Here is a 27,129-nt window from a genome sequence, read left to right on the forward strand (position 1 = left end):
TGGAGTCGTTTGGACCAGCGTTATCGCACAACCCAGAACTAACGTGGTAGAAACAAGGAAAAACAAGCAGTCGGGAAAGAGATCCATGCAGGTCCGAGCGACAGTGAAGTTGATGCTTCGAGGTAAACAACATAACTCGCTGCTGTAATACCGGATCTGACAGTTCCCCACCAGCTGATGGCTGACCGAGCCTGGTGGCAGAGTCTCCGCCTGCATGCCTTTGTCCTGTCAGCGATTTGACCCCAGGGGCTGACAGGAGAGCGACCGGCTGAACGGATGCCATTCAGACCATGGAGATCAAGGAGAGAGGAGACAGGAGCAATCCGCTGGCGAGTGCCAACCTGTTTTCAAGGCTGTTTCTCTGGTAAGTGTTGATGGATCCGAGGGGCTGCGGACAAGGCGTCTGTCAATGAGCGCCTGCAGTGATTAGATTTAGTAGAGCGACCGCTGGAAATAAACAAAACATACTTTTATTTTTGGAGAAGAGCCGTGCAGCGGTACTGCAGACATGTCCCGCCTGCAACGCTAAAAGTATTTATGACTTGCGAAACTCATGCTGTTGATGTTAAGGAAAATGCGAGTTCTGCCTGTAAGCCTCTAGGTTTCCAATTTAGTTAGGAGCTTCCAAACGGGTTGTGGTTCAAATTTCTTCATTGTTAAGAGTCTGTTCATGTTCCTGCACTTTTAAAACTGTTTATTTATTGAAACGAATTACCTAAAGAAATGAATATTTCATTGCTGAAACGACTTGTACACATTTTACTTTGGTAGGTTTAATAGCTACAGTCCAGAGAAAGTATATGCCCCCATACAGAGTTTATTTTAGTTTTTTGTGTTTGATTTCATTAATGTCAGGCCAAGATGATGAGTGAATACAAAAGACAGTTTTGAAATTTTATTGCCTTTATGACCCTCCTAAGGCTTACATCTCTGTAGACAAATTTTGACTAACTCTTTGCAGAATAGTTTTATTTCTGTCACATTGGTGGGTTTTTGAACATATTCATACTTTACTTGATCTTTTTGTTTTATTAGTGGTTGTTTGCTTGCCCATTTTTGTTTTACGTTCTGGAAAAACCTCTTTGCATTGTATTTGATTGTAAGAAAGTGTTATAAAAACTCTTGATTGACAGCCTGTTCAAGGTCATGCCACAGCATCTAAATCTGATTGAATTCCAGACTTTGACTATGCCCCTCCAAAACCTTTTTTTTTTTGCCACTCAAAAGTAGACTTAGTGGTGTGCTTTGGTTCCTTGTCTTGCTGCATATCCCAAGGTTGGTGATTGGTTTCTGCTGGATTGATATGGGCTGTTCTAACTGCAACTGTGGTTCTGTTTCAGCTGGTTGACCCCGCTGCTGCACCTGGGCCACAAACGGCAACTCAATGAGAATGACATGTACGATGTTCTTCCAGAGGATCGCTCAGAAAGCCTCGGAGAGGACCTACAGAGGTACACTGAATTTGTGGCTTCACTAATAAGTCTAATCTGCTTAGTTTGGTTACAGGAATTTCACATGATTCCAAATGTGACTATAGACAAAGTGGTATTAATTAAAGATGGGTCCATTTGTTCAGATACTTGAGACAGAATTGTCTTATAGGAGAGATTAAGACTGTAGAAAGAGGAGCAGGGATCTTAGCTGCTACTTCAGTTTGCTTTTACAAACAAATCCCATCCACAAATGGATGGGAGAGGCTCAGGTGGGTTCATTGTGGAAGATGAAACACCCTATAACCAGACGAACCTGCCAGACCTGGCACTGCTCGCTTCTGGGAGATCAAGGGGAAAATCTAATTAAAACAATAACATAGTTGCATAAGTGTGCAACCCTTCAACTAATACTTCCTGGGAGCACATTTTATATATTCCTATTATTTCTTAGAAGTCTATAAACATGTCCATGTCTTGACTAAGCAGTTTTTTGGCTACTCTTTGCAAAAGAAACTTGTCTTTTCAGGAGATTTTCTGTTGAATCATGGAAAAAACTTCCTGTAGCCCATGAATGTTTCTGTTGACATCTTGGTACCTTACAAGGTTTTTCTAATGCTGGAGAAAATGTGTGACTTATGTCTGTTGTTAAACTGACTGCACAATTTTTGAACATATTGTAATTGTTTGCTTAACAAAGATCATTTCACTCAGAATGAATTTTTAATACAAGTTGAAAACAGCTGTGCTTAAAGCCGTTGACTTGTATCTGAATCAGTCAGAAAGCATGTTAATCCCAAGTCTGAACAGAGCCTAACAATTTAAAAACAGAAAGCACCCACCTATGAACAGGCTGCAGTGTTGCATAGAATCACATGTAGCTTTGATTATGGCACACCTTTTCCGTGGAATCGTTTTAGTAAGCTATCAACACAGAATGTTGTGGAGCTCATTTCCAGTCACACATTTCGTAGATTTTTTGCCAGCATGTTAAAGAGATGAATTGGACGTTTGCATAAAGATTTCTCTGGCCTGCACCAAAGGTTCTCAGTAGGCCAAAGGTCTGATCTCTGTTATCCTTTAGAGAGAAATTTCATGCTTCCTGAAGCACTTGAGTCTGTTAAACGCTACTGTTGTCATGCCCTGTCAGATGAATCCTTTACCCATCATGTGACTTTGTTAAATAAGAAGCAGCTCATTGTAGCAGTTTAAATTTAAACACTAATCACTGCAACAGTTTTTACATGGGAAACTTCTTTGTATATAGGAAATACGTAGAACAGCTGACTGGTCACTTAAGGAGCCCCTGTTTGGGTGAACAACTATATAAAGTCAATTTATTAAAAAGTAGAGGTATCAAACATTTTACCAGACCTGAAAATGTTGACTTTATTTTCTTCTGGACCTCACTTTTTGTATTGATGCTAATGTTTTTGGGTTTTCCTGTTCTCTTCTACTCAATTGTTAACTACCAGCTTGTGTCATTCTGCAGTGAAAAGGAATATTTACATACAATTCCTTGCAAAAGGGAACAGGATCACATTTTCTCCAGTTACAGCCACAGGTTTTTTATTGGGATTATGTGCGATCGACCAACACAAAGTATTTCACAATTGTGAAGTTATTAAATAAAAAGACAATTTTCAAATGTGTTTACAATATAAATTCTGAAAACTGTGTGTATTTTCTCTCTGATACTCCTAAATTAAATCCTGTGCAGCTAATTCCTTTCAAAAGTAACCTGATTAGTTTATGGAGTACAGCAGTGTCTACCTATAATTTACCATATATAAATATCCAGCTGTTCTAGGAACAGTAGTTTTTTGAGAAAACATTAGAGAGGAAATCGCACCATGGAGACCAAGGGATTCAACAGACAGGTCAGGATAAAAGTTAGGTTATAAAATAATGTCTCAAGCTATAAACACCTTGCAGAGCTCTGTTGAATCTAAAATATAAAGAGAGCGCATGGCTATGCCTCCATGACCTGGAGTCCACCTTTTTCTGGTTGAAAACTTTGACCTTGGGCTCAAATGAGTGGAGTGTCATTCCGACCTCTCAAGTGCACATAGAAGGCTATGGCTCAAGGGCACCAACACAACCACATCATCTGCAATAAAGCAAAGATGAGATTTGAGGCTCCCAAACCAGAGAACCTGCTCTATACGTCCATGCCTTGAAATCCAGTCCATGAACATCTAAGTCCAAACTGTTGAACATTTTGCCAATGTGGACACAAGTTTGGCTTTGATGAACTGATTAGCCCTTAGAAGCATCTCTGTAATTCATGAAAATACTATATCCGGAGAAAGGAACAGCTGTTAAATTTGACGTACAAGCCAAGCTGGCAAGTGAACTGGTGCGTACATGGAAGCCAAATGAAAGGAGCTTGGGCCGAAATGGTAAGAAATGCGTGCGATGCGTTGGAGCGAAGTGGTGAAGGAGTGTCACTCTGTCAAACATGAGCATGGAGAAGCATGGTGGAATGGACTGGGGTCAACATGCATACAGGCACTTGATTTTAGCCACACCAGCCTGTGTGTATGAAAACATATGGTTCTGATTCTCTACAATTTACCCAGTGTGTATTACTTCAAGAGCCTAACCACATTCCTGAGACCTTTTTTATTTTGTGCTGAAAAGCCTCAACATATGTTAGTTTTTGAGTCAACCCCTTTGCTATTTAACAAAGTATTCTAGAGTCAAATTTAATGCCATCTGTCTGACTGTCTAAGCTGAGCTGAAACTGGGTCAATCATCAGCTCAAGGACCCAACTACAACAGCAACTCAAAGGCAGAAGGTTAGGGTTACAATGGTCCAGTCAAAGTCCAGACATTAAGCTGATTAATGTATTATCACAGGCAATTAAGGGTCATGTGTATAAACAGATTCCTTAGTAACAATGTTTGCATCATCATGTGTCTAATTAGTTTATGGAGTTTAAATGTTAACATTTTATCATTCAGTAGTTCAAGTAGTGATGGATATGTTGGTGTGTGAGCTTAAGGCACATCAGCTCTGACCGGGTTTACGGTTGCTGCATTTACGTTGAGACAAGGAAGTGGGAGTGAGCATCTGTTGCATTTGGTATTTATTTATCGTCTCATTAATTTAGCTTCCTAAAAAACATAAATTGCTGATGTTGTTGGAGACATATTTGTTTTATTAAAGGACAAATCCATGTCTTCTAGGTTTTGGGCCCAGGAAGTAAGAAGAGCTACAAAGGAACTCCAGGATCCAAAACTGGCCTGGGTTCTCGTTAAGGCCTATGGAAAATGCTATGCACTGGCTGGGCTGCATGTATTTTCACTGGTATGTTCTGATTGTTTTTTTTATATTTTATTATTAAATAAATCATTTCTGGATTGTTATTATAGTTGGATATACACCTTAAATGATCTTTCAATGTGTGTCCTAAATCCTAGATTGACTTTAAAATTAAATCATTAAGATTAAATCAGGTAGATTTCAATTAACAGCAGTTTTTACAAAATTATGTGTTTTTTAAGTAAACATTTTTTTCCAAACAATTTGGAAAATTATAAATATAATTCCTGTCCCAAAGCGGCCCAAAGCATCAGGGTTGGACGATTTTGGACCTACAGCACTGACTAGTATTCTTTGCACATTCATGGAGAGGATCATTGTTAATCATTTATCTGTGTGAAGATGTTTGGACCGAAATCAGTTTGCATACAAAAGGGGTACAGGTACTCCAGATGCTACCATGACTTTGATAAATACAGTCAGTAAACATCTGCAGCAGCCTATGAATCATGCCAGGTTATTATTTTTTTGATTTTAGTTTAGGTTTGAACTATATGCAAATGCATACATATGTTAAAAGGCTCTGTGATATTATCAGCAACATCATTTAGTGGATAAAGAAGGTTTTAACAGATCAACCACAGAGAGTACGATACAGTGACATCACCTCTGATACGGTCATTGTAAATACAGGAGCGCCCCAAGGAAGTGTGATCTCTCCTGTGTTGTTCTCCTTTTATATGAATGAGATGCAACTTATGAATCCGTATTGTCATCTGTATAGGTATGCACGTTTTTATCAGCATGGCCATCATTACATTGTTGTTCTTGTTTGTGAAGTGCCTTACACAGGCTCCGCCTCCTTGGTGGTGCTGAGTTTACTTCAGTAGCAATTACTTTTCAACTTTGGGCCACGTTTCTCCCCTTAAGAAAATAACAGATTTAAAAACTTCTCTTTGCATAAGGGCTTAGCTTTGTTTCATATTAAACTAACGGCCACTGTCTTTGTCTTAAAGGAAGCCATTAAAGTTGTCCAGCCTCTTCTTTTGGGGAAAATAATCGAGTACTTTGAGAACTATCACCAAGAAGATCTTGGCAGTCTTTACATGGTGTATGGTTATGCTGCTGCCATGTCCATCTCCAGCTTTGCGCTCACCATCCTCCAGCATCTCTACTACTATCAAGTGCTCAGAATTGGCATGAGGATTCGGGTGGCCATGTGTCATATGATCTACAAGAAGGTCAGTCAGATATTTGGATTTGCAGCAGAAATGCAGAGTTTTAGAAGTCTCTGTTGCTGTTGGTGTGTTAGTGCTCAACATTTCTTTCACCAGGCTCTTCGTCTCAGCAGTGAGTCTATGGGACAAACAACCATTGGACAAATAGTGAACCTGCTTTCAAATGATGTAAATCGTTTTGATGAGGTATGGTAATGTTAACCTCAGGTGGTCCAATATGAATTCTGTGTGAGTTCATGAGTGTTTTGCTGTCTCTGTAGATTACACTGAATCTGCACTACCTGTGGGTTGGACCTCTACAAGCTTTGGTTATCATCGTTTTCCTCTGGTATGAAATTGGCCCTTCATGTCTGACAGGTGTGGCTGTCATTGCCCTCATGATGCCTGTACAGACATGGTTCGGAAAACTGTTTGGGATCTTCAGGTGAGAAACAAAAGCATCATGGAGTCTCATTCTTCATGTCTATATGTGTGGTTTTACTCCTTTTTGTCACATGGCTAATTGGAAGGAAAATGTTAACGTTTTTCTTTTAATATATATATATATTTTTATTAGAGCCACTCGAACAAATTACAGTATACAATTATTATACGTATACATCTATTGATACACAATATAATACTGATGAGACGGTGCATAACAAGAAAGTAAATAAAAATTAAAAAATTAAAACGCACCAGCTTCAGCCCTATTTTTTTTTTGCTTTTTCAACTAAAAGAAGAAAAAATTTTTTTTTAAATGAGACTACAGAGTAGTAGTATTTGTTTTATACCTCTATCATACCAAACTGAAAAAGATGGATCCGAAAGAGACGGAGGAAACAAATGGTTGTTAATCAAGGGGCACAAAGAAGAGGCAGCAACAAACTTAAAACGCCTTCTAAATTGAAACCAAATTTTCAGTGTATTAAGAACAACTTGGTTATTAGTGTATAAAGAGTGTTTTATAGCTAAGGAAGAAAACATTAGACCCGCTAATGAGGACCCAGTACAAGAAGATAGATCCAATCTGCACCAAGGCAAACTGGACAATTTTAACCAATAACTCATTTTTTTGTATGTGAGCAGCCCAATAGTACGATTGAAAATCAGGCAATGCAAGTCCTCCGCTGAGTTTGCATCTTTGCAGCAATGTCTTACGAACCCGAGGAGGTTACCCTTTCCAAATAAAGCCACAAATTAACCTATCCAAGGAATCAAGTTAAAGGGTTTTTAACGTTAGTAACCTGGCTGGCTTTTGAGGTTATTTAGATTCAGATGTGGCCAAACTGGTTTGTTTTGCTGTTTGATCAGTTACTGCTGCATAATATTGAGTCAGAAGAGCTGCATGCTACATGTTAAGACCAACCAATAATAAAATGCTGCTAACCCCATAGAACTAGTGCCAAGGCAAATAAAACATCATCAGCTTTCCTTTGCAAAGGGATTGACAAATATTTTGTCATTATTTTGGCTACTTCACATTTGTAATGAACCTAAAAAACTTGCTATTTTGCAGGAGCAAAACGGCTGCCCTCACTGATAGCAGAATCCGTATCATGAACGAAGTGGTGTCTGGCATCAGAATAATCAAGATGTACGCCTGGGAGAAACCACTTTCAGCTCTGATCACCGAAGTTCGAAGGTAAGGAGAAACTTCAAAATGTTGTAGGGAACAGACCAGCTTTGACACATTTCATGGAAGTTACATTTTGATTTTTCTCATGGTGGAGTCAAAAAGGCATTTCCTCCACATAAAAATGTATCTGAATGATTTAAAATCCCTTGATTTAAACGTTCTAATGACAACACATAATCCAAATTCAAAACAGTGGAACAGAATGAGCTTTAGTGTTGAGATGGAATTGTTTAGTCCAGGAATAATTAAATATTTTGTTGCCTTTCTCTGGACTTTTAGTGTAATATGTAGTACAAGGTATACCCTACACCTTTATCTTAGTTGAACAATTTTAAATGGAGTGCTGTAAAGTGTTATATAAGATGTTCACACACAGATTAAAGTCATAGCGTTTGGAGCTAATTTGCGTTAGTCCTAAAATTTCTGCAATGTTGTTTATGATGTCCCATCAATGCCTCATCTGGGTATTGTAGTTCATTAAAATATCCTGCAGCAGGTCTTTAAAAGGCAGTGACATATACTGCAACTTCCTTAAACTGATGACTGAATATAGAAATAAAATAGGAGTAACTTTTTGTTCAGTCTTTTCTTCAGACAATTCAGCACCAGATTTATTATGGTAATATTCAGCAGATGATGCATCACTTGACGACTTCTCAACAATTTGGTTCTCAACTTCAAAGAGCAAACTGAGGCAGAAACAAGGTGCCTCACGCCTGACTAGAAAGTCATTTCTAAAAGGGGCTTTTGTGTCAGTGGATGAATGAGAAACTGTAAAACATCTAGAATACTTTGAATGAGCGATCATTGCAATTACAGCTGCAACTATTTTTTTGTTTCTCTCTTGCTGGTCCATACAGGCTAGTTCGTGAAGCACACCATGCGAATAGTTTCTTTAATCTACAGTTCCTACTGCCTATTTATGTTGCACTGCTGATATTTATTTTTCAAGCTAGTCAATTGTAGCGTTATCCTTTAGCCCAGACAGGGTCAACAAGCTGTTCATCTGTGAACACAACATGCAAAGTCTTAGCTCTGTCCTCGTGAGCTGATTATCTCTGACAAGAAGTAATAATTAACAGATGAATACCTCTTACGAAACTCAGATTACCTAGAATGCCTAATCTTTGCTGCTAACATACTAATTTCTCAGGTTGGTCTCCTCTGTCCTGTTGAGCCTCTGAAATTCTGGCACTTTTTGACCAGTAAGTGTCTCTGAACTGTTGCAAAACACTGAAACAAAATGGTTTTAGAAACCAGTTTGGACTAATATCCATGTTTTTTTTTTTTTTTTGAAGATTACCAGATTGAAGGATACGGCTGTTGCTTACAGTGGGTTCTGATGTGTTTTTTTCTTATTTCTTCAACATGGCTTGTATAAAAAACTTTAGAACCTAAAGCTAATAACATAAAACTAGTCTAGCATTTATTGACGTGCTCTGTGACATCAGTAAAGTTGCAGCATTTTGGTCTGATTGTACCACAGCTGCTAATTTGGTCCTTTTTTGTTGTAACTTTGAGTTCGAGGTACTCTGATAGTAAAGGACAGATGCAGTAACACATTAACAGGCATCTATGGTTACACATCAATCTCCTGTGAAGATAGCCCCTGGAAACAATTTGAAACAACAGATTCCCCAAATATTGACAAAGAGTAAAAATATTTTAAAGGAAGGTTTAATATTTGAGAAGAATTTCATTGCAGTCATCAAATGTGTTTGTTGGAAGCAAAAGCAAATCTATGTATCTTTCTCCGGAAAGAACACAAGGATTTCTGAATGTTCCTCTGGGTTTATTCATTTTAGTTGACCCTTCAGATCTTGTTGGAGATTGCCTGAGGAAATCTCATATCACAGTGGTATGCTGGACAGAGAGGAATATATTTCACATTGGTGAAGGTTCAATGGAGCAAAGAAGCTTCTGCAACAACAAACTGTTTCCATATACCCACAGGAATCTCACCAGATAACATCGAAGTAAATACTGAGATTTATCTGTTTAAAAAAGGTATTTGACGATAGTAGCACTGTTGCCTTGCAGCAAGAAGGTCCTGTGTTTGACTCCCAGTAAGGGGTCTTTCTGCATGGAGTTTGCATGTTCTCCCTGTGGGTTCTCTCCGGGTACTCCAACTTCCTCCCATAGTCCAAAAACATGACTGTTAGGTTAACTGGTCTCTCTAAAATGCCCTGTGATGGACTGGCGACCTGTCCAGGGTGCACAAGAAAGGCCCGTAGACCGCTGGAGATAGACACCAGGCCCCCCCGCGACCCTGTACGGATGAAGTGGGTGTAGAAAATGGATGGATGAAGCAACTTTGTGACAAAGATGAGTTCAATTTAATGAATGATTCCACAAGGTTGCCACACATGACTTTACCTGTAAAATGTTCTGTCATTCTCGTTAGCAACTGTGCTGCGAAGTGAACATATTGTCGCTGTGGAACAAAAAGCTCATATTTTAGCTTTTTGTGAAAATCAACTTTTATTGATCACTCTTTACATCCGTCTTCATTTTCATTGATAAAAATCCTTTGAAAAGTTATCACAATGAGACTTTCACCAAATGTAAATTTACATTTAGAAGAAGAGATACAAGGCAAGGTCCACTTGGTTCAGGTCTGGACTGTTTGCATTACTTATGGAAGTCTGAATTTGTCACATATTTCAGAAAGTGAAACTCATATAGATTCATACACATAGAGTGAAATATTTAAAGCCTTTATTGTAATATTTATGATTATGGCTTAAAGATAATAAAAACCCAGAATTCAGTGTCTCAGATAAAATTGTAAAATTACATACAGTGCCTTACAAAAGTTTTCACCCCCCTTGGCTTTTTACTTATTTTGGTACGTCCAACCTGTAATTTAAATGCTTTTAAATCTTATTTCATGTGACAGATGTGCATAAAAACACTTTTAAAACGAGAATTACATTCAAAATTATCCACTACAAGTTGAAATGCTCAGAAAAATGTATTTATTGTTGTAACATGACAAAATAAGGACAAATTCAAGGTGGAGAAACGTACCTGCAAACAACTGCATAGACTTCTGCTCTGCCTTCAAAGCTACTATGCACATGATTATCTATCCTAAACGGTCCCATAGCTCCCATTACAAGGAGAAAAAAGCTTTATACTCTATAACAGAGTTCAGCTTAGTGACCAGATATGATCTGTTTGTGAGATTGGAGACCACAGTCCTCTTGGGAACCTGTAATGCTCTAGGGAAGAGAAGCAATCCATCTTTCCTTAGATCTGTGCCCTGAAACAAAGCTCACCTTGAAATCTACCATTTGTCCTGACCTCATGTCTTGTTTTTACTTTTGACAACTTTACAGCTTTATCTGAAGCTAGAAAATTGTAGAATCATTTCACAGATCATTATTGAAAGTTAGATATTTTAGATCCTTCTCTAACGTAAACATCTGAACACTTCACTATTTGTGTACTTCTTATTTACAACAGCCACATTTTTGACTTGCAAATGTTTGGCAGTATCATTATTAGTGGTCATGTGTTGCTTATCTCCCAGCTGAGCTTCAAGCCCACTCAGCCTGTTGTCCAATGTTTCCAGGAAAGAAATCCACCAGATACTGAAGAGCTCCTACCTACGAGGACTCAACATGGCTTCCTTCTTCGCCAGTTCCAAGATTACCGTTTTTGCCACCTTCACCGTCTACGCTCTGTTGGGAAACGCCATCACAGCCAGCAGTGTGTTTGTCACGGTGTCCCTTTATGGTACCATTAAGCTCACGGTCACTCTGTTCTTCCCTCTCGCCATTGAAAAGCTGTCAGAGACTGTTGTGAGCGTTCATAGGATTAAGGTAAGTTTCATAATTTAGTCCTTTTAATATGGTTGGAAACAACCTTCTCTAAACTAAGACTATTTTGTTGTAATTAAGAAAAATAGAAATCAACTTGATCTAAAGTAGTACGTTTGGATGTGGGGAAGTTTGGGTGTAAAATTTTACAAATTTTTACACAATGAGTTCACTGCACAGTACGGATATAAAACTAAACATGACTTCACGAGACCCGGCACTGGTGTTACCAGATCAAAATGGAGGAAAGGAAAAAATGAAATGTGGAAAGTCGAGGTCTCGGTGGGATTTATGTTCATCAGAGCGCTTGAGGCTGCGGTCACTAAACTGGATGAGCGGTTGCAGCAGATCCAGGAATAACCAACGAGATCTACAAACACATAAAATAGCTCAAAGAACCCTCCAATTGTCAGGCCTATGATTGAGTACCCGAGTTCGAAGGTCAAAGGGCGACCAGACAGTTTGGTGTTAAGCTATTTGTCTCTACGATTGTTAAATTATTTTTGGGTCAGTGGGGTTGTTCTGTCGAACTCTGGTGATGTAACTTCTTGGAAAGCAGGGAATAAAAACATTGTAAAAACAAGTAACAACAGCTTTTACCTGACCTGGGAAGAAGGACTTCATTAAAGCAGTGACCAATAAATATTTCATGACACGAAGCATGCTTAGTTAAAAATGTATCTTTGATCTCATAACAATAAAAAATCAAATATCTCAGGTCCTTCAAAAATGAATGGAGTTAAGAACTTTTAGAAAACTTATAGAGAGAACATGTCTCCTGGGTTTTGGTTATTGCTGGAAATCTTCTGTGTTTATTAACTTCCTCCTAGAATTTCCTCATGTTAGAAGAAGTTGAGAGAAAAACCTTTGGAGTGCACCTGGAGGAAATGAATGAAAACTCTCTAGAAATTGAGAAGCTGACCTGCTACTGGGATAAGGTGAATGTTTCAGAAGCTAGAATATATTTCATAGGGATTTAATGCTTTTTATATAACAGATGAAATCTGTTTTGGTGAACGAATTTGAGCTTTTCCACTTGCTGTTGTTTTTTCCAGAGTTTGGACTCACCGACTCTACAGAATATTTCTGTCACAGTAAAATCACACCAACTTTTGGCTGTAATCGGACCTGTTGGAGCTGGAAAGGTTGGTAAACCAGGAGGTTGCAGCAGTGAGATGGTTAAACTGCCAGTTATCTTCTCCCTAACTTTATGTTCCCACCAGTCATCTCTGCTGAGTGCCATCCTGGGAGAGCTGCCACATGACACGGGGTCCATGACCGTCAAAGGTCAGCTGACCTATGCATCCCAACAGCCCTGGGTGTTCCCCGGAACCATCCGCAGCAACATCCTGTTTGGAAGAGAACTGAATCGTAAGAAGTATGAGAGAGTCCTCAGAGCCTGCGCTCTGAAGAGGGTGAGATGTAGCTAACACTCCACCAGCACTACCACAGGTGAACAAACTGGAGCTCATCTGCTCCTCTGCTGCGTGGCTTGTTACAATCAAGTTTCATCTGATCCATTTTGCTTACATGTCTGGTTTCTATATGCACCTAACGTTTACAGAAAAGCAGGTGCTCTAACATCACACAGTGCAATATCCATAGAGGTCACCAGCAGGCAATTGGTAACTCTATGAAAACATGTCGGTGGTACAAAATACAGTTCAAAGTGTTGCATTACTGTCCAAACGTTTGCCAAACCAGTCTTTAGGTGGGGTAATATTAGCTGCTAGTAACAGATAACATTTGATCCTGTTGATCATAAGCTGCTGTTAAGCAGACGTAATGAAACTGGTTTAAGTTATGGCTTTAGGCAGGTTTATTGCTATTAAAAGCACTGGGTGGATAACATCAGCCAAGGTGCACCTTTATACAGTTGGCTTGGTACTTTATTGTGGTGGCTGTAATTTGATGGAGGTTGTTGTTAAACCTAAAGCTGTCTTTCAGCTGCTGTCATGTCTTAGTGTGAATCAAACTAAATGAATGTGATTTTGTTTTTGTCTTTTCAGAAATCGCTCCCTTATCTTTGAAAATGTTTGTGTTTCTAATCTAGGGAGAGACCTTATAGAGATACTGTCATCATACAAATATTTGGTGACTGCTGAATAGAAGCTATTCTTTTAGGTGCTTATTTATCATTTACTCAAACTCTTAACATGCAGCTGAGCTTTTAGTATCAAAATAAGTCCTGTATTAATGTATCTTTAACCTTTTACCAGAATGACATTATTAATGCTTGCTGCATATTGAGGTACATCTTAAAACTTAAGAATATTGTAAAAAGGTTTACCGTAGTAATTTTTGTTGCTCATTTCATAGTGAATTCATATAGATTCATTACATAAAGTGACATGTTTTGAGCTTTTATTTGTTGAGGATTTAGGCGTACAGATGATTAAAACCAAACATTCTATTATTGGGAAAAAGTTATATATTGCAAACTCATGGTGTAACACCCTAATCATCTATTTACCTCAAAAACCAGCAAAGGTTTCCTGAGCCTCTAAATGGTCTGTCTGGGTCAGTAGGTTACATAATCACGGGCGAGACTGTTGACTGGACAGACGTCCAGAAGACGGTCGTCAACACCCAGCACGAGGAGGGGAAACCCCGAAAGGTCTTTACTAGAAAAGCTGGTTGTTAACATAGTGCTGTGTCCAAGAATATTTTTAGAAAGTTGAAAGGAAGGAAAAAGTGTGGTAGGAAAAGGTACACCAGAAACAGGGAGAACCGCACCCTTGTCAAGATATATTCATTCTAGAATTTGGTGGAGCTTCACATGGAGTGGACTCAGGTCAGCACATCAGGATCCACTACACACAAACAAGTCCTAAACAAGGGCTACAATGTTGCATTTCTCATATCAAGCCACTCCTGAAGCAGAAGAAGCACCTCAGCTGGTCTAAGGGGTAAAGGAACTGGACTGTTGCTCAGTGGTCCAAGTCTTCTTTTCAGATGAAAGTAAAGTTTTCATTTTATGTTTTTCTGAATGAGTAAAAAAAAAAGAAAAAGAACTTTTTCGCAATATTCAAATTATTTTAGATGTGCCCACCTTGCTCTCTTTAGATTCTTTGTGTTTTATTCACTGAACAGAATGCCTCACTGTGTAGTCTGCAATAAGGTTCACAAGCTTTGTATTTATCTAAAGCCTGTTTTATTTTTTGATTAGGATCTGGAACGTCTCCCAGATGGAGATCTGACTCTGATTGGGGATAGAGGAGCAACACTGAGTGGAGGACAGAAAGCTCGTGTTAACCTGGCAAGGTATGAACTTTACCATACTGACATTTTGCAGCAGAAAAGATGAATGTGCTTCTTATTTCTTAGTGACAACAGGTTTTATCAGAGTGTACTTTTAATTTTGTGTTGCTTATTAACTGATTTTCATTCCTCATTTAAAGCATTTCGTGTCTCACAGAAGCCACAGTCACATGATGGCGTAATCATTTCCTATTGGGAAGTCTGGTATCTCCTCGGATCGGACTAGTCCTAACAGAGGCTTGCGAGACTTCAGTCAAATCTGTTTTTCATGAAATACAACCTTTAATGAGACATGATATACATACTGTTTTGTTGTAAATAATGCTGATTCAAATAGTCTGCAGTATTTTTATATATTTGCACTACAATTAAGCTCACATTATTTGGTACTTCAAGCTTGAATGTTGTTTTCAGGGCTGTGTATCAGGATGCAGACATCTATCTCCTAGATGATCCTCTAAGTGCTGTAGATGCAGAGGTTGGGAAGCATCTCTTTGAACAGTGAGTGAGACTTTTATTCCTCATTGCCACACTGGACCTAAATTCAGTAAGGCTTTGAAATTTGTTTAGTTTTTATTGTTAAGGAATAATCTTCATGCTTCAGTATGGTAGGAAACACAATGTTAAGCATCATGTACCACTTAAACATCTAGTATATAAGGGTAACAAATGGGTAAAAGCATCCAAATGAAATGTAAGGTCACCACATCAGTAGTGAAGGCAGCTATTAAAGCAGCCTGGGCTTCCTGAATGTCTCAGTAGACCCGCAGGGAGACCACCTCCATGCTACACTGCACTGATGCAGTAATTCATGCAAAAGGAACCTCCACTAACCATTACAGTACCTTTTCAGAAGGCTGATCTTTCTGCATTAAAAACGCCTTACTTTTAGTTTGTCCAACTGCAGTTGATGCACGCTGGTACAACCTGCTTCTACCTCTGGTTCACTGTCGAAGCTGTATAATGTTGAAGGAGGCTTGTTACACCAGAAGGTTATGTAACAGAAAATGCCAGAGGTGACCATATTGAAGCTTGTGTGGTCTAGATTTGTTTCTGGTTGAGGCCTGCCCTGTTTCCCCCTTCAGGGTGTGTTTTTTCAGCAGCTGAATTGGCAACTACTGGCAACTCATTTCTCAAAGTCTCTTCTAATAAACGATGTCATGGCTGTCTGTGTTGATGAGCAGGTGTATCTGTGGGCTGCTGAAGAACAAATGTCGTGTCCTGGTCACACACCAGCTCCAGTATCTGAAGGCAGCAGACAAGATTCTGGTCCTCAGGGAGGTATGGAACCTTTTTATGAATGGAAATGAAACGCCGCCATTGTGTTGTCGAGGGTGGCTAAAATGAGTCTGTTTATGAGGATTTTTGTCTCCAGGGGCACATCATGGGTCAGGCAACCTACAGTGAGCTGCAGAGCTCTGACCTGGACGTGGTATCGCTGCTGATGAAAGATGAAGAGCAGGAGCGATGGTCTCTCTCAGCAGACTCTGATAAAGTGTCTTTACACAGTCAAAGGACCAACCTCTCCCATGGTTCCCAGTGCTCTCATAGCAGCCTCCTGCCATCTTACAGTACCTGGTCAGACCAGCTTCCTGTGGGTATATTTCCACAAAAAAGACATTTTGACAGCGCTTTATACTGACATACAGATAGGGTGGTTATGCTTTCATCGGTCATTTTGTCATAAAACGTCTCCCTCTGGTGGGATTTCTGATTACAGCCCCTTTGCTCAGTGTTCTGAATGTGGTTGGATGTGTACTTGTTCTGCAGGTTGAAGCAGCTCACACCCTTGCAGAAGAGAGTCGAGCTGAAGGAAACGTTGACAGCCACATTTATCTGAAGTACTTCACTGCAGGCTGTAATGCTGTGGTCTTACTGCTCATTGTCCTCATCAGTATCATAGCAGAGGTATGTATCATCGCACTGATACTAAATCTAAGTGTTTAATAACTGTCCATTTATCCATCTTTTTATTAGTATATTCATTTATCCATCCCTTTTTCCACACATCAGTTTGTTCATATCTGTCAATCCATCCACTTTTCATTTGTCTATCTAACCCCAGTTTGTCTTCAAGCCAGTCATTCATGTTTCTGTCCATTCTTCTTGACATGTTTCTATCCCTTTGTCCTCTATATATCCATCTTTCATTCCTGTCTAGGAATGAATGATTCATGGATTTTTCTAGGTTACATGTAAACCCTGGTCTCTGTAGAAATATCTGCCATAAATTCATTTTTGTCTCGTTTTTATGCATTTCATTATGGACTGGGAACTATGGAAATGTGAGTCTGAAAAAGCCTAAAACTGGAGTGAGTGCTGAAGGAGTTTGGTACTGAGGCGGATTATGGCTAAGATAAAGGAAGAAAATGAGTTGAAGTCATAACAAAACTCTACCAATCAGGTTCAGTGAACAAGACGAGCTGATTAACATGTTGGGTTTTTCCTTCCACAGGTTGCATATATCCTGCAGGACTGGTGGCTGGTTTACTGGTGAGCGCTTCATGTTATTTTAATGTTTTCACTGTGTAGTGCAGTAAATTCAGTTGTTTTCCGTCACATGCATGCTGTTTTTGTGTCATGCCAGGGCAAGGGCAGAAGTTTCCAACAGCACAGCAGCTCCATTCATCAGCATTAATAGCAGCATTAATGCCACCCCCACTGATGGAGAGTTTCATCTCACCTTTTACCTCAGCATTTATTCAGGCGAGCCTTACTGTTTGCCCTCCTCGTGTATTATCGCTGCAGCCGACTGATGCAAACATCTGACATGGTCTTGCTGTTCTCACCGCAGGTCTAACAGCAGCTACTGTGGTCTTTGGTTTTGTCCGGAGTTTGCTGATCTTCCATGGCTTGGTGAAGTCGGCCCAGATTCTTCACAACAACATGTTCATTGCTGTCCTCAGCACTCATGTTCACTTCTTCGATGTCAATCCTATTGGTGAGCTTTTCTATGGATGGCCTTGAGTTTAAGTACAGAAATACTCACATCGTGCAGGGATAAAATGTTGCTTTTTGTTCCTTTGTTTTAGGAAGAATTCTCAACAGATTTTCTAAAGACATCGGTCAAATGGACTCCATGCTGCCTATAACCTTTGTGGACTTCTACCAGGTGAAAACTTGATACTGGATTCTTCTAAGGAACTGGTATTTCTTCCCAGGCTGTAGCATCTAAAAGCTTACATGAATGTACATAAATAAAATCAGAATAAGCTTCACATTATGTCACAAACTGGTTTAAAGGATACGTTCTTGAACTTGGCTCTTGATGAATTCCTTTAAACATTTAAAGTAGGGTTTCTATATAGTTCTCCCATTGAGATAAAATCAGCTGAAAATAATTACATTTCAATTTATAAGAAAAATCATTGCAGCTGGTAATTATTGTAATCATTCGTGTTTGATTTTTTATTAATCATGCACTTAAATCAACTTATTAATGTTTCATATAAGAGAAAAACCCTTAAAACATTGTGATCTTCAGTTAACTCCACATGAAAGGTCAGATCTGATGTGTTTTGCAAACTACATCAGTCTCCTCACCACATAATGTTTTCATCTCAGTTATTCTTACAGAACGTCGGTGTAGTGGCAGTGGCCGCCTCAGTCATCCCTCTCCTCCTCATCCCAGTCGTCCCCCTGCTCTTATTCTTCCTTTACTTGAGGCGCTACTACCTCCACACGTCTCGGGATGTCAAACGACTCGAGTCAACAAGTACGTTCACTAATGGCGGTAAGGTGAGGATGTGGACAAAATCTTGAAGTCTGCCGTTTATGTTGCACATGCTGCAAGCTGAGTTGTTACTTTAACTGGGAGCTCTGTGCATACTCTGGGCCCAGAGGTAGATACCTGCTTGTGTATATAAACTGATGAGCCTTATCAAGGTAGATTTTCTAGAGTATAAAGAAAGCAATGAAAGAAAGAATGTTATTGATTTAATAAAGTATTAAGACCTTTAGCATATTTTCATACACAACTTTGTCACATTACACCCACTGAATTTTATTTTGTGCTGTCAGAGTAAAGGAGGCTGAATACAGATGCATGCTGCACATTTCAGATTGTTTGTTAAATATGAGATGTTGTATCTTTTTTTTCTTGCACTTCCAGTTATGATCTTTGTGTCGGTCTATCACATAAAATACATAGACATTTGTGGTTGCAATGAGAAAAGATGCTAGCAGATTTAGGTGTGATGAGTTGTAAAAGGCACTGCAATTGAGACTAGTTATCATGCCTCCTTTTATTTTCTCATGGTGTTGTCCTGCAGCTCGCAGTCCCGTCTTCTCCCACCTGTCGTCGTCTCTTCAAGGTTTGTGGACAATCCGAGCCTTCAGAGCTGAGGAGAGGTTAAAGAAAACCTTTGATTCCTACCAGGACCTGCATTCAGGTTTACCATTAACATTTAACGCCTTAATATTCCCAGCCCGAGGTCAGACTTCTCTGTGCGTGTCAGTAGTTAAAATGTTTTTCTTGTTATTCTTCAGAGGTCTGGTTTTTATTTCTGATGACCTCCCGATGGTTTGCTCTGCGCCTCGACTGCATTTGTTCCCTATTTATCACGTTCACAGCATTTGGCTGCATCATATTCAGAGATGGTGAGGAACTCATATTAGAGTTGTACCGGTCTAGCACAAACTCTGATTAAAACTGTTATGAAAACACGTACTGCTGTAACTGTATCTTTATTCATCGTGGTTCATAGGTCTGGAGGCTGGCCAGGTGGGACTGGTGCTGACCTATGCTGTGACACTGGTAGGAAACTTTCAGTGGACTGTGAGACAAAGTGCTGAGGTGGAGAACATGGTACGTGACATGCTTTGTTTTTTATGATGTTTAGGGCTAAATATGAAACATCTTACATTCCAAATCTTCGCAGACGTAGACAACTAAAACCTGGAACTGCTACTGCAGAGTCTACAGTACCAAACAGTTCTCAAGACTTTCCCTGTTTCCATTCTAGTATTTACCAGAACATTTAAATCTGCAGACTTGTTTCTCCTCAGTGTCTCATAATTGAGAAATAAAGCCTTTGTGACCCTGCCAAGACAACATAAATTGTTGGAAAGTATTACACTGCCTAATAACTGGGATGTTACCAGATGGCCCAACACATACAGGTCCTTCTCAAAATATTAGCATATTGTGATAAAGTTCATTATTTTCCATAATGTCATGATGAAAATTTAACATTCATATATTTTAGATTCATTGCACACTAACTGAAATATTTCAGGTCTTTTATTGTCTTAATACGGATGATTTTGGCATACAGCTCATGAAAACCCAAAATTACTATCTCACAAAATTAGCATATCATTAAAAGGGTCTCTAAACGAGCTATGAACCTAATCATCTGAATCAACAAGTTAACTCTAAACACCTGCAAAAGATTCCTGAGGCCTTTAAAACTCCCAGCCTGGTTCATCACTCAAAACCCCAATCATGGGTAAGACTGCCGACCTGACTGCTGTCCAGAAGGCCACTATTGACACCCTCAAGCAAGAGGGTAAGACACAGAAAGACATTTCTGAACGAATAGGCTGTTCCCAGAGTGCTGTATCAAGGCACCTCAGTGGGAAGTCTGTGGGAAGGAAAAAGTGTGGCAGAAAACGCTGCACAACGAGAAGAGGTGACCGGACCCTGAGGAAGATTGTGGAGAAGGGCCAATTCCAGACCTTGGGGGACCTGCGGAAGCAGTGGACTGAGTCTGGAGTAGAAACATCCAGAGCCACCGTGCACAGGCGTGTGCAGGAAATGGGCTACAGGTGCCGCATTCCCCAGGTCAAGCCACTTTTGAACCAGAAACAGCGGCAGAAGCGCCTGACCTGGGCTACAGAGAAGCAGCACTGGACTGTTGCTCAGTGGTCCAAAGTACTTTTTTCGGATGAAAGCAAATTCTGCATGTCATTCGGAAATCAAGGTGCCAGAGTCTGGAGGAAGACTGGGGAGAAGGAAATGCCAAAATGCCAGAAGTCCAGTGTCAAGTACCCACAGTCAGTGATGGTCTGGGGTGCCGTGTCAGCTGCTGGTGTTGGTCCACTGTGTTTTATCAAGGGCAGGGTCAATGCAGCTAGCTGTCAGGAGATTTTGGAGCACTTCATGCTTCCATCTGCTGAAAAGCTTTATGGAGATGAAGATTTAATTCTTCAGCACGACCTGGCACCTGCTCACAGTGCCAAAACCACTGGTAAATGGTTTACTGACCATGGTATCACTGTGCTCAATTGGCCTGCCAACTCTCCTGACCTGAACCCCATAGAGAATCTGTGGGATATTGTGAAGAGAACGTTGAGAGACTCAAGACCCAACACTCTGGATGAGCTAAAGGCCGCTATCGAAGCATCCTGGGCCTCCATAAGACCTCAGCAGTGCCACAGGCTGATTGCCTCCATGCCACGCCGCATTGAAGCAGTAATTTCTGCCAAAGGATTCCCGACCAAGTATTGAGTGCATAACTGTACATGATTATTTGAAGGTTGACGTTTTTTGTATTAAAAACACTTTTCTTTTATTGGTCGGATGAAATATGCTAATTTTGTGAGATAGGAATTTTGGGTTTTCATGAGCTGTATGCCAAAATCATCCGTATTAAGACAATAAAAGACCTGAAATATTTCAGTTAGTGTGCAATGAATCTAAAATATATGAATATTAAATTTTCATCATTACATTATGGAAAATAATGAACTTTATCACAATATGCTAATTTTGTGAGATAGGAATTTTGGGTTTTCATGAGCTGTATGCCAAAATCATCTGTATTAAGACAATAAAAGACCTGAAATATTTCAGTTAGTGTGCAATGAATCTAAAATATATGAATATTAAATTTTCATCATTACATTATAGAAAATAATGAACTTTATCACAATATGCTAATATTTTGAGAAGGACCTGTAGTAGACCACAATTGAGAAGTGGAGGAAGATGACAATCTAAAAGCAGTCTGTACCTTATAGGAAGCCCCTTCAGTTAAATCAGTGCCTGGGTTTCATTTTCAGATCATGTTCTTCTGCATCCTTTTCACTGTAACCTGTATGACTTTCTGCAAGCTACCAAGTGGACTTTTTATGGCTTTTTAAAAAAGATTATCTTAAGCAACTATGCTCCTTGAGCCAGTCAAAGACAATCCTGATGTGAATGCATGAATAAATAACTTTCTTTTGGCATCTAATCTCACATTAGCCAAATAAAACACAGTTGAGGAGAGCCGGTCTTATATTAACTATGTTTGTACAAACTGGACGTTCTTTGATGTCTTCATTGGAGCCAAATCCTGTCTTTGCTTTTATTTGTCTGCAGAATCATGAGACTGAATAATGTCTAATTAACTGAAAAGAAACAAATCTGTCATATTTCCAGATGACTTCAGTTGAGAGAGTGGTGGAGTATACGGAGCTGGAGAGTGAAGCACCCTGGGAAACTGAGAAGCGACCTCCTCCTGGCTGGCCGAGCCAAGGGATGGTGATCTTTGACAGAGTGAACTTCTCCTACACCGCCGATGGTCCGTTGGTCCTTAAGGACATCAGTGCTACAATTCATGCAGGTGAAAAGGTGAGAGACTTCTAGTCACATTAAAAAGTTTGTAGAAATGATGAGCCCTTATTTTTAGATCCAGTATCTTCCAAACTTTATTGGGTATGTGACAGACCAACACAAAGTAGCACATAAAATCCCAATTAAATGTAGATGATCAACTGTATATATATTTTGAGCCTCATCAGCTAGATAGGTTTTCCACCAAAGTCCTGTTTATTATCTCTGTTTTAAACACCAAAACGACTGAGATCATGATTATTGCTCCTTCTGATCAGTCAGGCTCTTGCTTGTTTTTGTCTAACTCCCAAGTCCAGCATTGGAAATCTTGGTGTAATATTTGATTCTTGTCTGGTCTTTGACTCGCATATAAAATCTGTCTTGTTCCTGATTCTTTTATTAAGATTAACATTTCTGTTCAGTGTTCATTTTAAATTATTCTTTTATTGGTTTTCTATAGAGCACCTTCTGAAGAGTTTGTCTGTGAAAGGCACAGAACAACTAATCTTTACTTACTAATCTACCTTGTACTGCTGTTCAACACCCAGTCAAGGTTTCTGCAGCCTCTAACACTGCCATGCCTCCTGCTGCTACAACCAAATACAGGGGTTGGACAATGAAACTGAAACACCTGTCATTTTAGTGTGGGAGGTTTCATGGCTAAATTGGACCAGCCTGGTAGCCAGTCTTCATTGATTACACATTGCACCAGTAAGAGCAGAGTGTGAAGGTTCAATTAGCAGGGTAAGAGCACAGTTTTGCTCAAAATATTGAAATGTACACAACATTATGGGTGACATACCAGAGTTCAAAAGAGGACAAATTGTTGGTGCACGTCTTGCTGGCGCATCTGTGACCAAGACAGCAAGTCTTTGTGATGTATCAAGAGCCACGGTATCCAGGGTAATGTCAGCATACCACCAAGAAGGACGAACCACATCCAACAGGATTAACTGTGGACGCAAGAGGAAGCTGTCTGAAAGGGATGTTCGGGTTCTAACCCGGATTGTATCCAAAAAACATAAAACCACGGCTGCCCAAATCACGGCAGAATTAAATGTGCACCTCAACTCTCCTGTTTCCACCAGAACTGTCCGTCGGGAGCTCCACAGGGTCAATATACACGGCCGGGCTGCTATAGCCAAACCTTTGGTCACTCATGCCAATGCCAAACATCAGTTTCAAGGAGTTGCAAGGAGTGCAAATTTTGGGCTGTGGACAATGTGAAACATGTATTGTTCTCTGATGAGTCCACCTTTACTGTTTTCCCCACATCCGGGAGAGTTACGGTGTGGAGAAGCCCCAAAGAAGCGTACCACCCAGACTGTTGCATGCCCAGAGTGAAGCATGGGGGTGGATCAGTGATGGTTTGGGCTGCCATATCATGGCATTCCCTTGGCCCAATACTTGTGCTAGATGGGCGCGTCACTGCCAAGGACTACCGAACCATTCTTGAGGACCATGTGCATCCAATGGTTCAAACATTGTATCCTGAAGGCGGTGCCGTGTATCAGGATGACAATGCACCAATACACACAGCAAGACTGGTGAAAGATTGGTTTGATGAACATGAAAGTGAAGTTGATCATCTCCCATGGCCTGCACAGTCACCAGATCTAAATATTATTGAGCCACTTTGGGGTGTTTTGGAGGAGCGAGTCAGGAAACGTTTTCCTCCACCAGGATCACGTAGTGACCTGGCCACTATCCTGCAAGAAGAATGGCTTAAAATCCCTCTGACCACTGTGCAGAACTTGTATATGTCATTCCCAAGATGAATTGACGCTGTGTTGGCCGCAAAAGGAGGCCCTACACCATACTAATAAATTATTGTGGTCTAAAACCAGGTGTTTCAGTTTCATTGTCCAACCCCTGTAGGTCTAAGTTGGGATGTTTTTACTCTGGGACTCCTGGTTGGTTCCATCCATCCTCCCTGCTCAGAAAAAGCATCCATCACAGTATGACGCTGCCACCACTGTGTGGGAATAGTCTTATGCAGTGATGGTTCTCTGAAACACAGCTATTGCCTGAAAGCCAAACAGTACTTTTTTCCTTGACACTTTCAGATTTCGATTAGTAAAAACATTTAAAATCATGTTTAATCCTCCTTCCAATTCACAATTAAGTAATACAGTTTTGGCCTTTCACATAAAATACAAATTAAATACATTAATGCTTGTGGTTGCAACAACAAAATGTGAGAAAGGTTCCAAAAAATTATGTTTGTCTTGTGTTTTAGTTGGGGATTGTTGGAAGAACAGGAGCTGGGAAAAGCTCTCTGATCTCAGCTCTGTTCCGCCTGGCTGAACCTCGGGGACAGATCTACATCGATGGCGTTTTAACCTCTGAGATGGGCCTCCATGACCTGCGCCAGAAGATGTCCATTATTCCCCAGGTGAGCACTAACTGACAACCTGATTAAATTATTGTAACAGGTAAATGAAAACACAAAATCCCTAAACCCCAATCTCAACTGTGAAGCATGGTGGACATTATTGTTGGCAGCAGCTTTGCTGCTTTCTGACCCGGTTGCCTCAAAACAATGGTATTGGACATTGGACCTCTTCAGGGCACCAGTCCATGGCCTAACCACACATTTTGCAACTGAGATAGCTGCAACATAAATCAGTTTATAGCAGCTGTGGTTGGTAAACGATTTACTTCTAAGAGTTTCTCAACTCAAGATAATATTAGTGTATGTAAACCTTTATTGTTCATGTTGGATTATGACATTTAAAATAGAACTCTGAAAACCTTTAGAATTCTGTTTTGCTTTCTTTGTCTGTGATTTTTATTTGTTGGCATCATCTTTGGTGGGATTGGATGTGATGTTGTACATGTGTGCAGTTAGAGACTGATAAAGGATCTGTCATCCTGAACTTTGGTCTCTCTCTGATCTCCAGGACCCAGTGTTGTTTACAGAAACAGTGAGGAAGAACCTTGATCCCTTCAACCAGCACACCGATGAAGACCTGTGGAAAGCTCTGGAAGAGGCTAGTATTCATGGATCTCACATAGTTGCGTATACTAGTGAAGTGGACGGAAAAATGACATATGGTTCCTGCATGTTACCATCAGGTGCAGCTGAAGCCTGTGGTGGAGGAGCTGCCAGGAAAGTTGGAGACGGTTCTGGCAGAGTCCGGCTCCAACTTCAGTGTAGGTCAGAGGCAGCTGGTGTGTCTCGCTAGAGCCGTCTTGAGGAGGAACCGCGTCCTCATCATTGATGAGGCCACAGCCAATGTGGACCCCAGGTACTCCACGGGTAGGACCACACACAGAGCCCAAGTCAGGCCATCAGCAGTTTGTTACACACGTCTTCATTGTTGCAGGACAGACGAGCTGATCCAGAAAACCATACGGGACAAGTTCAGAGAATGTACTGTGCTCACCATCGCTCATCGCCTCAACACCATCATAGACAGCGACCGCATACTGGTGAGTCCTCTGCATACCAATCAGAAGTGATGATCAACCTTTTCAAAATCTTGTTTGATGAATGAAGATGTATTAAAGTCAAGTCCTTGCGGTTTTTTAGATGTCTCTGCTTCAGCAAACCTGATTCATATATTGAGCTTGTGTGTAGGATCAGGAACACATCTAAAGGTTGCAAGAAAGGACTGGAGTTTGAGACACCTGCTTAAACTATTTTACCCATCTCACTACTTTTTCTCCACTTGAAGGTGCTTGACCAAGGCTGTATCCAGGAGTTAGACCGACCCTTCACTCTGCTTCAGAACCAAGAAGGTGCTCTCTACAAGTTGGTGCAACAGACAGGCCAGGCTGAGGCAGCAGCTCTGCTAGAATCAGCCAGACAAGTTGAAGCAGGAATGTTTTCTAAACCCAGCCTCTGAGTAGATCTTCTTTATCTGGACTTACAACCATTTTCCTAATGTTTCCACAGTCAACACAGGGCAAATTAAAGGCTCAGACAACCTGAGGCTGGAGGGGCATATTCCTGAAACAATGCTCTCATCAGTGTACTAGTCTGTGGTAACACCTCAGAGGGGAGAGAAGTAGCTACAGCTAATGTGGAAATGCAGGTGAATCTTAATATAAATCAGAATGTCTGGAAATCAGCTCACCATAATCTGAGCAACTCTCAGTGAGCAGTCGTCCCCATAATGTGAACATGGAAATGTAAGAAAGACATACGTGGGGTGTCTGCTCCACCACTACACCATCCGATTCCATAATATTTCTGTATACAAATGTTTTGTAATTTACATAGAGACCGAGTTCATCAGGATTATCAAAATAAAGAAATTAGATGTCTGATGTAAACGTTGGAGCAGCACAATACCAGGAAAATTGTGATTAATCCATCCTAACTAAAAATGGAAATCGCTGTAGGCATCAGTTGCAGTGAAAATATTTGGCAAGCAGAATTTGCATTCATGCAGTCTTGCTCAATAAATTAGAATACTATTGAAAAGTTAGTTTCAGTAACTCAATTCGAATTTCTGCTTTCAGCTAATGAAAACACCATATGTGGGTTAAATGAAATGCTGCATCCTTTGATATGCAGCTCCATGTAAGGATTTTATATAAATTTCACTTTTTGAAATAGTCTGAAATTCTCCTTCAGCTAAAGATTGATTGTAGTCTTAGTTTTCATCTTAACACGAAGTGCACAATTACCAGTGTAAAAAGGCTAATCTTATCTGATGCTTTTTAAATGTTTTTGTATTATTGTCATGTATAGTATTTAGACATAAATACCCATTTCAAGGGATGGCACAATATTTGCTTTTCTGTGTACATTTCTATTCACACTCCAAATAATTTATTTCCTAGAAGGAAGAAAAAAAGTGAACTTTGAAATGTTAGATTGTAAATTGGCTGTTACATGTTGTATGTTTACTGATGAAGTTGTGCTTAAAAATATCGCAATAAAAAGACGCCTTGAATGATTCTACCACGTAAAACAGCCCTTTGACATCAGTCATGTTA

The 27,129-nt window shown here is 40.0% G+C and overlaps 1 protein-coding gene across 2 annotated transcripts; it reads left to right on the forward strand.

The window, feature by feature from the left end:
• LOC124861322 (ATP-binding cassette sub-family C member 4-like) lies at positions 1-27,094 on the forward strand. 2 transcript variants are annotated; one of them, XM_047354922.1, is made up of 30 exons: positions 1-364; positions 1,341-1,451; positions 4,623-4,743; positions 5,715-5,939; positions 6,033-6,122; positions 6,197-6,360; positions 7,435-7,560; positions 11,132-11,381; positions 12,209-12,316; positions 12,434-12,523; positions 12,602-12,793; positions 14,548-14,642; positions 15,054-15,140; positions 15,824-15,920; positions 16,015-16,233; positions 16,410-16,547; positions 17,095-17,132; positions 17,227-17,345; positions 17,434-17,580; positions 17,672-17,751; positions 18,204-18,354; positions 18,911-19,030; positions 19,128-19,238; positions 19,346-19,446; positions 22,006-22,197; positions 24,419-24,574; positions 25,083-25,172; positions 25,258-25,430; positions 25,509-25,614; positions 25,860-27,094. In XM_047354922.1, the coding sequence occupies exons 1-30, from the start codon at positions 291-293 to the stop codon at positions 26,028-26,030; spliced, it is 3,942 nt and encodes a 1,313-aa protein (XP_047210878.1). In that variant the 5' UTR covers positions 1-290; the 3' UTR covers positions 26,031-27,094. The 2 variants fall into 2 exon arrangements, with proteins under 2 accessions (XP_047210878.1, XP_047210879.1); XM_047354923.1 differs by lacking the exons at positions 1-364; positions 1,341-1,451; positions 4,623-4,743 and having other exon boundaries at positions 5,884-5,939; positions 6,050-6,122.
• The last annotated feature ends 35 nt before the right edge of the window (positions 27,095-27,129 follow it).

Source organism: Girardinichthys multiradiatus, chromosome 24, assembly GCF_021462225.1.
Source record: "Girardinichthys multiradiatus isolate DD_20200921_A chromosome 24, DD_fGirMul_XY1, whole genome shotgun sequence".
In the NCBI taxonomy this organism is placed as follows: domain Eukaryota; kingdom Metazoa; phylum Chordata; class Actinopteri; order Cyprinodontiformes; family Goodeidae; genus Girardinichthys; species Girardinichthys multiradiatus.

Excerpts from the sequence above, each read along its gene's own strand:
- LOC124861322 (XM_047354922.1), top strand. The coding sequence starts at position 291 with ATGGAGATCAAGGAGAGAGGAGACAGGAGCAATCCGCTGGCGAGTGCC. Across the intron at positions 4,744-5,714 it reads GGCTGCATGTATTTTCACTG|GAAGCCATTAAAGTTGTCCA; the intron begins GTATGTTCTGAT and ends TTTGTCTTAAAG. Across the intron at positions 12,524-12,601 it reads GACCTGTTGGAGCTGGAAAG|TCATCTCTGCTGAGTGCCAT; the intron begins GTTGGTAAACCA and ends TGTTCCCACCAG.